We start from the raw sequence: 12,150 nt of genomic DNA on the forward strand, positions 1-12,150 counted from the left end.
GAACTCCTTTTCTTTCCTTTTGGAGAACAAAACAGGGTCACAGCATGGAGTTTAAATGGCTGCACGTGCAGCCTGGCAACCACTGTTGAAAGCCATATCTAACGATAGAGGGATCTAATATCACGTAAATGGATTAAAATTAAAACTACAGTTTTTACCCTGAAGGGTGAAAGGAGGGGCAAAATGCCATTGATTCTATGGTTGTTTCACTTGTGAGGAGTGTTGACAGGGTTTATTCTAAATACTTCTGAAAGTTCCTGAGCACTAAGAAGCCTGAGGATCTGTGGTCCTCAGTGAGTGCCTCTAAGCCTTAGTCTCATTAACTGTTTTCTGTTTTCAGAGGACGGTCTGAATTTTGGAATAAAAACACTTGAAGAAATCAAATTGCAGAAAATGAAGGAAAAAACTAAGAGACACGGTGGTGAGTTAATATTCCCTACTTTCTTACCCTCTTCACCTTCATCCTGTGTGATGATTTTTCTTTCAAAAAAAAATTCTTCCAGTAATACCGGGTAGCTGGCTATGCTTTGGTGAATCCAACTATTTGCCAAAGAAGTGAAATTTGATTGGCTTCAGAATGGCAGGTGATGGTGGCTGGGAGCTGCTTGAGGGATAGACTTCCATGTTTAGCTGGGGGCATCGAGCAACCTGATTCTCAGCCAGCTGGTATTCTAGATGGGAATTCCAAGGGCAACCAGAGGCAAATTAGTCACCTCTCTTATTTGCATGCTCTGGTCACTGTATGTTTGACAGTAATGAATAATTACAGTTTTTTGTTCTTCGTGATAGTTTTTTCTGTTTGGTAAACTTCCTTATGTTTTGCTTGCTCTGAGCAGAAGGTCCTTCAAGATCTTCTCTTCCTCCCGTCGATTCTATGATTTTTCCTGCTCTGGAAAAGGAAAATGTCCGGACAGTGGTGAGAACTGTGACACTGTCTACAGAGGAAGGTAATAATTAATGCTTTTGTTTTGATTTCATTACTCCTAAACTGGAAGGTTAAGCAAGAAGGAAGGCAATTCACCCCTGTTAGCCTCCTGGTGCTGCCGCCTTCTGTTCAAAACATGCTTTTATGCTGAAAGTCCCTGGTTGTACTGGAAAGCTTTGGTGCTCAGGTTAAGTGCAGTAGCAGGAGAAAGAAAAAAATGTGTCAGTATGCAAATAGGGGGATAACTGAAAAACAGGAGAGTAACGAGAAGAAAGAGCTCTAGAGGACAGTGCTATGTAAGAAGCAATTTCTGAAGCTTTAAAGAGGCTGACAGTGGCACGTGTGGACAGTAGTGCGATAGGAGTCTGTGTATAAATTATATTGTTTAGAGTTGTGCAAATTCCTTTGAAAGGGAAAGAAGTGAAGAAGTACTTTTACTCATAGACATTCACCTTAGAAAGGAATATTTCTCAGCATTTGTACCTAATAATATTCTGCTTGCTTATGCAGCTCTGTTCTGCACAAAGTATAGCTGTCAAGCAGACTCAGATTCATTCTCGACTACATTCAGCTGGAATTTGAGGCAAACACTGAGACTATGGATACTTTTTCTAAGTTAATTATAGTTGTAATATGAGTTTGTGTGGTTTAGCTGTCAAAACAGTGTCTTGCTGGGTTTTTTTGGACATGGGCTAACAGTATACTATTTCTATTGGCTACTGGTCTCTATGAAATAGAAAAATTTTACTTTTGTTTTAGGGGAGGAACCTGTGGTTCGACTAGATCTTGCTGAGAAACAAGGAAAACGGAAAGCCTCCGTGGGTAAGAACTTTTTATGAGCTGTTATTTAGGTGCCGCCTTCTCTATATGACTGCATCGAAGAGTATTTTTGACGTGTGAGAGGAAAATGCGTTGCAGTGGAGATCTGTGTTGACTGCAGAAATGGCAAAAAAACCATTTAGCAGCTGAAAGGCAATTTTATGAAAATATGCTTGAAAAATAGAAGCTTGTGGTTGACTGTTCTCAAATCTTCCTGCAAAGAAATGTTCTTAAAATATTCCTTGTTTTCTCTGTCTGAAGCTGATGTAAGCGCCCTTCCCGTGAAGCGCAGCCTTGCTGAAAGGCTGGGGAAGAAGGTGGAGGTTCCGGGAAATGCTGACAAAGCACCAAAGAGAGGTACAGCTACTAAACAGGCATCTGGATGTGATTCACGGGTTTTGTATTTAGGCTCTCTGTTTGTCCTTTTCCTGCGATGTTTCTTTTTGCATGTTGGCTGAGGTCTTAATCACCGGGATTCAAAGTTACCTTTCCTGCCTTGTTTTCGAATGTGAACACAAAGTTGACGTTTATGCAGCCTCCCTAATTTGGTCTTTTTCTGTTTTGCAGTTCAAGTTCCCAAGTCTGTGAAGGAGAGACTAGGATTACCTTCTCAACGGACTAGTACTGCGAAAGGTAACAACTGGCTATTAAATATACTTTCTCCTTCTTCCTTTCCGTGAACTTAGACCGTTTTCATACAGCCCTAAAAAGGAATTCAAATGAAAACAAAGAACTGGTTCCTCTTGCTCGAGTGCTGAAGCTCTTCTGACAGCCACTATCAGAAATCTGCCTCTAGGTGTGTGTTTATTTTCCGCTTGTGCCTTGTCAAGGTTTTAAGCTGCTTCTGTGAACCATCATATACAATTAGAATAGAGCCACTGCCGGGAGCAGGAATTTGAAATGCAGTCTGAAAAAGTAATCAAGTAAACTAGCATTTCTGTGTAGCAACTCTCTCTGGATAGGGCTGGTCTTCAAAATACAACAAGTGGCTCAGAGGAGGAGGAGAATGTTAGGCTATTGTCCTAAGATGGGTTATTGGGAACGCTCAGGCTTAGTTTTCCTTAGTACTGTGACAAATTTTGGAGACTTAAACTATTGTTGGACTCTCTTTAAATGCTGGTGCTTCTCATTTCTTGATGATGACAGGGAAGGCTGCTAAGCCAAAGGGAGAGATCCATGTGAAAACACTGGAGGAAATCCATCGTGAGAGAGCTCTTCGAGAAAGTCAAGCCAAAGCCCAGGCTGAATGGCATGGTAAAACCAAAGATCCCAGCGCAGGGGCAAAAATTGAGGGTGAGCCCAAGAAGCAGAGTGTGCTCACTCTTTCCGGGCCCAGCAAAGTGCAGTCGAAGGAGCCGGCAGGTAAAGCCAAGCCAGAAGGAGAAGTGCGTGTTAAAACCCTGGAAGAAATAAAGCGCGAGAAAGCTCTGCGGATGCAGCAGAGTGGAGGAAATGTGCCAGCTCCCCCAGCACAACCTGGACCTGCCCCAGCCGGGCAGAAATCGTTATGGAACACAAAGCTATCAGGTAATAAGATGCTTTAATACCTGCCCCGGTGAGGTGCTTCCCATATTGAGCAAGTTCCATTTGCTCAGGATCTGCTTTGCTTTTTCCTTCAATGCGGAGGATAAAAGAGTTTAAGGCTACAAAGTTCAAAGGCAAAGAAGGGCCAGAACGTGCAACCATGTCTGTTTTCGTTAATTACGTGATGGTATTCTGTATTTCCCACTAGAAAATTAACACATTGAGGGGCTTTTTAGTCTAATTTTGGTATTCTGTTTTTTTCTGCCATCTGTTTATGGTATGAAGTCCTCCCTGTGTTGAGTTCAAGTTCACCTTCCTCTTTGGCATGTGTTGCTTAGCTTGACACGTGTATGTGTTTGTAAAGCATGCATCAGCATCTTAATGTGGGGGGCCAGTTTCTGTCAAAAATGACAGAGGATCAAAGGCCTCGTTGTTAAGATTATATCAACTTTGTAAAATGAGATTGTGTGAGGGAGATAAGGAGGGCTTAAAGGCTGCATGCACTGCACATTGTAGCCTTTCTCTCTGTCTCACGGGACACGAGGAAATAAACACACAAAGAAAACAAGTACCCAGCTTTCTTTCGTTTCTTCTCCTGCCAGCCAGACGTTAGGTCAGGAATGGGAGACTAGAATATGACTCTACAAATTTGGATTTTGTAGAACAACTTAATAAATTTTGTGGGACATCACTGCAGGGGAGAGGAAGCTGGTACAACAGTTGCATACACTCTCTTGTCTTACTATACCTGCTGCTTTTCCTTTCCTAGAGGGAGCAAGACTTTAAATACAAAAGCTGTCAACATTTGTGAATCTTACTAGACTTCATACAACGTCTTAGAGTATTGCTTGCACTTGGGATCGCTCTGTGTCTGAGTTTCCCTCGTCCTGGATTATGATTTACTGTAGCCATTCACTTTCTTTGTTCCTTTGTATGGATTGTTGGTAGACGGAGTTTACTATGTGGAAGATATTGCTGAGAATCCAGGCAATGGCAGTGTAATTCTGCTGGCCAAATACAGTTAACTGTGTAGAAGGGCCGTGGAAATGAGGAAGAGAACGTGGATTTTTCATGAGGCAGAGCAAGACTGTATCAGTTCTCTCTTCCTTTTACTCTAGCCAACTTTAACATGTTTGCGAAGCCTTGGGATGGGAAAGTCGCTTCCCCCAAGAAGAAGGCACTGAAACGTAAGGCACCTGGCAGTTTTCCCTCTGCTGTAGCAGCTGTGAAACCACGGACTGCCTCCGACGCTGACACAATGGGACCTCCAGCCAAAAAAGCAGCTATGGTAAGGACAGGGGCTAATGCAGAAATGGATCCCTTGTAAAATTTATACCCTCCTCTAGGAGAAAAGATGGAAAACTCAAATGTTCTACAGGCCTTCTGTTTCCTTTTAAATCCAGTAGCTGCCTACAGAATTCTTGTAGTACCCTTCCATATTTATTAGATTAATGGCACTATTTACTTAGTCCTCTGTGATTCTGTGATTTCTCTGGTGTGGAGGATTTTGTCCATTAATGCTGTGTTCTTAAAAGACACAAGATCATTAGTAACCTCCAAGTGAATATTAACTTTCTTCAGGAGCACCTTGGTTTTGTATTTTGGCTAAGGCTCCGCAATGCCAGAGGAGAAGCAGCATGGAGGAAAAAGCTAGTAAGGAATCTTTTACCCATGAGTCCTAAACACTGTTTTGCTGCTTTCTAGGCTGTTCCAGCCACGCTGGAGCACGTCCCAGCCACCAGACTTGAAGAAAATCCCCAAAACAGGTGATGACCACAACTTGTTCTTTTTCTCAATCGGTGTATATCCCCAGTGAAACATAAGTTCTGTCACAGGTGGGGAAAAAAGGAGGGTTCTGAGATAATTAAAGCCCAAATCCATCAGAGGATAAGTCACTTATTTATCTTATAAGATAAATAAGTCACGTGAAATGACTTTCTAGCAGCTAGCAGGAATGCTTAATTAGACTTACTTTCTTTAAATGCTGCAAGTCGGTACAGCTTTCCAGTGACTTCTTGCTCTGTCTGAATACCTAAATGAGGATGAGGTGAAGTTCTTCTACTTCCTCGTGAGGTGATAAATGATGAGTAGTGTCCTCTGCCTTTTGGTCCTCAAGAATGCCACCCGAACAAACATACAAGGTGACAAGAGTGCAGGGAGAGCAGAGGGAAGTGATGGCTGCAGATCAGCTTCCTGTAGTGGGGAGCAAACTCTGCTGAGTGTGCCGTGGGAAAAATGACTAACTTAGTAAACAGATATTTGCAGATGGAGACTTCTTAACATTTTTACAGGAAAATTAAGCAAGGTGGCAAAGTGCCTCTTGCTACAAAAACTGAACCATCTCTGCTAGACTCCGGGTGCTCTGGCTTCACAGAGAAACCCCCAAACTGAAAAATGTACCTGCTAATATATTGGGCTCTAAATGTAGCCCTGGGTTAATTGAATAACAATCCCTGGGTAAGATTGAAGTGCAGGAGGGGTTGGCTACGGTTTTAAGAGCCGGTTTGCAGAAAAGGGATTTCCCGTTAAGAAATGGCATATACTGATTGTTCTCTTCCTTGCTCTGCCAAGACCTGAAGCACATCTTGGAAGCCAGGCAGAATCCGTGGAGCCAATGGAGTTCTCAAGCTCGACTTCAGCTTCTTCCCAGCTAGAAGAAGCAAGGACACGCCGGCTGAGTTCCACAGGCAACGCGCCCGTATCTGTAGACGAGGATTTAGAGATGCTACTTTGGGAACTCTCAGACGGCATACTGGAAGCCGAGCTCGACTTGGACCCAGGGAAGGATGAGGATGACCTCCTCCTTGAGCTTTCCAAGATGATTGATGATTGAACTGCATAGTCCTATGGTATATTAAAAAAAAAAAAAAAAAAAACCAACAACAAAAAAAAACTCTTCTTCTTGTTGGATACCCCGAGGTGATCCTTTTTCTAACTGAGGCTTTGCAATGAGACTTAAAGCACAGTTGGATCTGGTAGAAATTGGCAGGATCTGCACTCAGTTGTCCTAAGTTTTCCTGCTGGTCAGAGTTAAGGTCTTGTGCATGGCTCCGTAACTATAGGTGGCTACCTTTGATATCAAGAGGACAAAGCACTTGTTTCTTTTGGCACAGAAAGATGTCCATCGGCACGCTGTGGTGGCTGTGAATTGACGTAGTGATGGAGCGATGCTCTGAAGGCTTAAACGGAAAGCTTCTTCCTTCCGCCCCCCTTGGCACAGCTCGATGTTGGGCACATTGTGAAGCCTGGGTGTTCTGATTTCTCGGACAGTTGATACCCAAATCCCGGAGTTACTATGTCAACTCTTGACTTTTATTTGTGTATGCCATTGTTTTGACTGTAATCTTTTCAGATGATGAAGCTGTAGGGGCGGGAGGGAGCAAAATAATTATTCTAGCGTTGTGGACCAAACATGCTGCCAGGAGTGGTGGTGGTGGGGTCAGCCCACCCGGCCTTACTTTCAATTATCAGGGATGATAAAATGGTGTGAAAAGCAGCAGCTCTGCGATACGGCTACGCTACCCCCACTCCCTTCTCTTGTGCTGTACCAAAGTTCCCCCAAGCTTTGGTTGGTGCTTTTTGCTGGTGACAGTAGGACTCCAGGGCGAGTAGTCGGGACTCTCCTGCAGTAACTGGGTCAATTAAGGGTTGGTTTAAGTGCCTCCTGGTTTTTAAAATTGCTCCCCTGAGCTGCTGGCTCTGCTGCCTGCTACAGCAAATGTTCGGGTGCCATCAGCGTCGCACTTGGGCGTGGGCACTGGCCCTGCGGAGGAGAGCTGAGACTCGCGTGTATTGTGTACCCTGCCGCCAGTGATCGTTTTCCCCTAGCAGATCTATTTTGAATCATTTCCCTAAATTTTAGAGGAACTTTAGGCTCTTTGTGCTATGATTTGTGAAGCTGTAGGGGCCCTCAGGCATTTGCTGCTGGCAGAGGAAAACCGCTTGTCGAATTTGTTGTAAATACTTTCTGTTTGGACAACAACGCCTGTGTGTGTGTGTGTGTGTGTGTGTGTGTGTGTGTGTGCGTGCTTTGACGACCCCCTGCGACGCCCCAGCTCCGCGAGGGAAGCTTTGAAGCGGCTCTGGGAAAACCTCTGCAGAAGAAACCGCTGCTAGTGACTTGCGGAAAAGGGACTCCACAATCAGTGAGATTGTAAAGTAGGTATGTTTATTCAGCGCTGGGCAGCACGGGAGGTCGTGGGCATGAAGATTGATGACTCTTCCTCGTCACCGCTAGTTGACCTCTTGTCTTTGCACAGACTCAGTTGCTCCTTGGCTCTTGTCCATCTGCAGGACCAGTTTCTCCCAGTTTCTTAAGACAGGCTCACTCTCTTATTAGGAGACTGACCTTGGTAAGGGGCCCAAGGCTTCTTGCTTTAGTTAATTGGCACAATGCACCATAGTTAGCAAAGACGCTAAGTAGCATCCTAGTTTAACGCTGTCAGCGCTCTATCTCTACTTGATAAGATTCTCCTAACTCCCTCTCTCACTGGAGCCCACGCAGCCCTCCGTCCTGCCGAAGGACTTCACGGGGACTTCTGCCGGCTCCGGGTGCCCGCACACAGACAGAAATGGCTTTGAGAGAAAACAATCAGGAGGAGGAGAGCTCAGAGACTGCGGCCGGCTTCGGCCACCTTCCCCTCGCTTTCCCTCTCCGTGTTCAAACCGAGCACTGTTCTGCCGTCAACCTTCGCTGCCTCTGCCCGCGGCGCCGGGCTTTCGCGGGTGCCATTGCTCCTCTACATATTTTATCCTTCCTTTTGTAAGGAATGGTCCAGCAATTCGTGTCACTAAGGGATTTGAAGGGTTACCATCGAGGCCCGGGTCTAGGTGATAAGAGAACAAAGGGGTTTTTAGGGAAAAGTGCTGACTACTGCAGGGGATGTTGCTAGAGTTTCTGAAATCCGGCGCAGAGGCTCCCAAACGAGGAGGAAGGGGGAGCTGAAGGACAATTGAAGGACAAAAGCCTGAGAGGAAGACAACCAGCATTCAGCCCGAGCAAGCCCCGAGAGACCACCAGAGACTGGTACGCAGGCGCCCCTGGGAGGGGTTTCGGATTCCGGAAACCAATTCTAATAACCCTGCCTCTTCTCGAAGTAGTAATGAATATGTATTAGCCTGGGAGCATCAAAACCAGCCGCCTTACGTAACAGGCGTGCGTCCTGGGGGAGCAGAGACTCCCGGCGCACCCAGCACTGCTTGCTTGCCTCTATTCGTTTAATAAATTGTAAACTTTGATTGTAATCCTATTTGGATTTATAACAGCCATTTATAACACTTTTTATATTTGTATTTTATTTAAGGCTGTCTTGCCCCCCTCCCCCCCCAGCCTCGCTGCTCGCCAATAAAGCTGGCGCAGGGGCTAAGGGATTTGAAGGGCCTGCTTGTACACCTAAGGGATTTGAGGGCCTGCTTGTACACCTTTGGGGACTGCCTCTTTTTGGGGGGGGGGGGTGGGGGGGTGTTAGGAGCTGCTTGTATACTTTTTTAGGCATTCCTCTGAGAGGGGGTTGGGAGCTTCGTGTATACTGGGGGGGGAGGGCCTCCCTCGAGGTGGAAGCGGGGGGGGTTGGAGCGTTTCTACACTGTAGGGGCCTGCCTGTACACTTTTGGGGCCTGCCTTGGAGGGGCTGGGAACTGCTTGTACACCTTTGGGGCCTGCGTCTGCGCGGGGCGGGGGGGGTTAGGGGGTTGGAGCTGGTTTTAACCTTTCGGGCTTGCATCTGGAGGGGCTTGGGGCCTGCCTTTGGGGGGGTGGTTGTGAGCTGCTTGTATACTGTAGGGGCCTGCTTGTACACCTTTGGGGCCTGCGTCTGGGGGGGGGTGGGAGCTGCTTGTACACTGTTAGGGCCTGCCTTGGGGGAGGGGTTGGGGCATGTGCCTTGGGGGCATGGGGTTGGGAGCTGCTTCTACGCTGTAGGGGTCTGGGTCTTGGGGGGTTGGGAGCTGCTTCTACGCTGTAGGGGTCTGGGTCTTGGGGGGTTGGGGCTGTTTGTACACCTTTGGGGCGTGCCTCTGGGGAGGATGGGGAGTTGCTTGTACACCTTTGGGGCCTGTGTCTGGGGGGGGGTTGGGGCCTGTGCCGGGGGGGTTGGGAGCTGGTTGTACGCTCTAGGGTCCTCTGGCAGGCTTTGGGGCCTCCCTTTGAGGGGGGCAGTTGGGAGCTGGTTGTACACCTTTGGGGCCTGAGTCTGGGGTGTGGGGGCTGGGGCTGAGGCCTGGGGCCTGGGGCATGCATCTGGGTGGTGGTGGTGGGGGGGTCCAGTTCATGGGGGGGGGTGGGTTGGGAGCTGCTTGTGGACAGTTGGTGTCTGCATCCGGGTGTGGCTGGGGCCTGCTTGTAGACTTCTGCAGCCTGTGTCTGGTGTTTGGGGGCTTTTCTGTAGTGTTTGGGGATCGCATTTTGGCTTTGGGATGTGTCTAGAGCTTCTGGGGCCTAGCTGTAGTGCTTGGGGCCTGCGTCTGGGGCTTTTCTGTAGCATTTTGGTAGCGTGTTTGTGATTTGGGGTCTGTATCCAGGGTTTTGCCTTTTTTGTAGTTTTCAGCTTTGTGTCTGTTTCTTTGTTGGTTGCCTGGGGTTTGGGGTTTGGATCATTAGTCAGTGTCATTAGCGTCGGGGGGTTGATATGAAGGGTTAGGGTTGTGGTTAGAGTTGTTACGGTTAAAGAGAATAAGGATTTTAGGGTAAGGGGATCAAGGTTGTGGGAATAAAAATGTTTTTGTACAGAGTTACATCGTTTAGAGGGAAGGAAGGTGGTATTGATATATGCTTGCAGTGATAAGAAAGCTTAACAGACAACCTTGTAAAATGCAGACAACCAGAATCCTTAGAGCAATTGGGTGGAAATCACGGTGTAAGAAACATTACCACCTCAAAGAGGAAAACAGTCAAGAAAAAAATAAAATTGACTAGTAACAGGCCAGCAGCTGTGTATTTTCTGTGAAGCACTGGATAGATCGTGAACATGGATTACTCAGTCAATGGGGAAACTGGGGAGGGTCCTGGTCACCGAGAGGAAAAAAAAAATTATATAAACTGTGTTATGGAACTAGTAGGTGGCTTGTGGGACGCCTGCCATTGCAATCGTGAATAAAAATGCTACCTCACTGAGATACTTGCCTGAGCCTATGGTATTGGTTACAGAGTGTTTCTAATAAGGTGTTAGGGTTTTAAGGTTTCAGGGCTAAGGCACTAGGGTTGGGTTTCAGGGTTAGGGTTTCCAGGGTTTAGGGTTAGGATTTTAAGGTTGTTAGGGTTGGAGTTATAAGGGTTAGGGTTTGGGGGTTAGTGTGTTAAGGTTTTAAAGTATTTTGTGGTTTTAGTGTTGATAGGGTTTTTAAGGTTAGGGTCTTAGGGTTTTAGTTATGGTCAGGTATTTAGGGTTAGGGTTTTAAGGTCTTATTTTTTTTTTTTTAAGGTTAGGGTCTCCAGCGTTAGGGCTTTGAGAATCTTTACATTTTGGGTTAGGGTTTAGAGGGTCTTAATTTTTAGGGTTAGGGCTTTTAGGCGTAGGTCTAGTGTGGTAAATTTTATCGGGTTAGGACTGTAAGGGTTTTTAGGGTTAGGGTTTCTAGGTTTTTTTGGGGTAGGGGTTAGGGTTAGATCCGTGGGAGCCGTAGTGTTAGGGGTCAGGGTTCCTAGGGGTAAGGCCCAATATTAGGGTGGAAGGCCAAACTAAGGGGGGAGCCCCCCCCAAAATTGAAGGTTCGAAGCCCCAATTTAGGGGAAGAAACGTCAAAATTGTGGGGTCCCCCAAAATTGGGCGGAAGAGCTCTTAATATTGGGGGAAACCCAAAAAAGGAGGGTGGGAGACTCTAAAATTGGGGGGACCCCCCCAAATTGGTTGTGTCCCCCCCAAAATTGGTTGTGTCCCCCCCAATTAGGGGAGGAACCCCCAAAATTGGGTGGGCGAACCCCCATATTGGGGGGGCAGAACACTTAAATGGAAGTGTGAAATTCCAGAATTGAATGTGGACCCCCCAGAACAGTCTTCAGGGGTTTAGTGTGGTAAATTTTATCGGGTTAGGCCTGTAAGGGTTTTTAGGGTTAGGGTTTCTAGGGTTTGTTGGGGTAGGGGTTAGGGTTAGATCCGTGGTTGCCATAGCGTTAGGGGTCAAGGTTCTTAGGGGTTAGGCCTAATATTAGGGCGGAAGGCCAAAATAAGAGGGTGGGAGCCCCCCCCAAAATTGAAGGGTTGAAGCCCCAAGTTAGGGGAAGGAACGTCAAAATTGTGGGGTCCCCCAAAATTGGGCGGAAGAACTTTTAATATTAGGGGGGAACCCAAAAAAGGAGGGTGGGGGACTCTAAAATCGGTTGTGTCCCCCCCAAATTAGGGGAGGAACCCCCAAAATTGGGTGGGCGAACCCCCAAATTGGGGGGAAGAAGACTTAAATGGAAGTGTGAAATTCCAGAATTGAATGTGGACCCCCCCCCAGACCTGGGAAGGAATCCCCGAACTTGGGGGGGACCCCCAAAATTGGGGTTAAAGCCCCAGATCCCGGGGAGCTAAGCCCCAAATTAAGGGAAGGATCCTCAAACATGTGGTGAGAACCCCAACATTGGGGGAAAGAACCTTAATATTAGGGTGGCAGGCCAAGAAAGGATGGTGGGGGCCTCCAAAATTGTGGGGGGCTTGGAATTGGGGGGAATCCCCAAAATGGAGGGGGAACCCCAAAAGTGGGGGGGGGGCGAAGCACCAAATTAGGGGAAGGAACCCCAAAATTGCGGGGAAGAACTCTGAAATGGAGAGCTGAAAACCCGAAATTGAGGGGAAACCCCCCAAAACGGCGGGAAAACCCTCCATAAACACGAAACCGGTAATGTAACAGAGCAAAAAATGGCGTCCTACGGCAAGGTGCGAGGCTCAATTTTCTGGGGAGTG

General features: G+C 47.0%; 1 protein-coding gene and 1 pseudogene across 2 annotated transcripts in view; both read left to right on the forward strand.

Moving 5' to 3' along the window:
* Positions 1–12,150, forward strand: part of LOC308186514 (zinc finger CCCH domain-containing protein 11A-like) — a 68,429-nt pseudogene that overhangs the window by 23,367 nt on the left and 32,912 nt on the right. The gene's annotated exons all lie outside the window — the stretch shown is intronic.
* LOC308186513 (zinc finger CCCH domain-containing protein 11A-like) lies at positions 875–5,252 on the forward strand (the record flags this gene model as incomplete). The annotated part of the gene is made up of 7 exons (XM_080608623.1): positions 875–947; positions 1,685–1,747; positions 2,006–2,101; positions 2,312–2,377; positions 2,891–3,271; positions 4,387–4,556; positions 4,973–5,252. The coding sequence occupies 7 exons, from the start codon at positions 875–877 to the stop codon at positions 5,036–5,038; spliced, it is 915 nt and encodes a 304-aa protein (XP_080464749.1). The 3' UTR covers positions 5,039–5,252.

Source organism: Anser brachyrhynchus (genome assembly GCF_964034855.1).
Source record: "Anser brachyrhynchus genome assembly, contig: SCAFFOLD_106, whole genome shotgun sequence".
NCBI classification, from domain to species: domain Eukaryota; kingdom Metazoa; phylum Chordata; class Aves; order Anseriformes; family Anatidae; genus Anser; species Anser brachyrhynchus.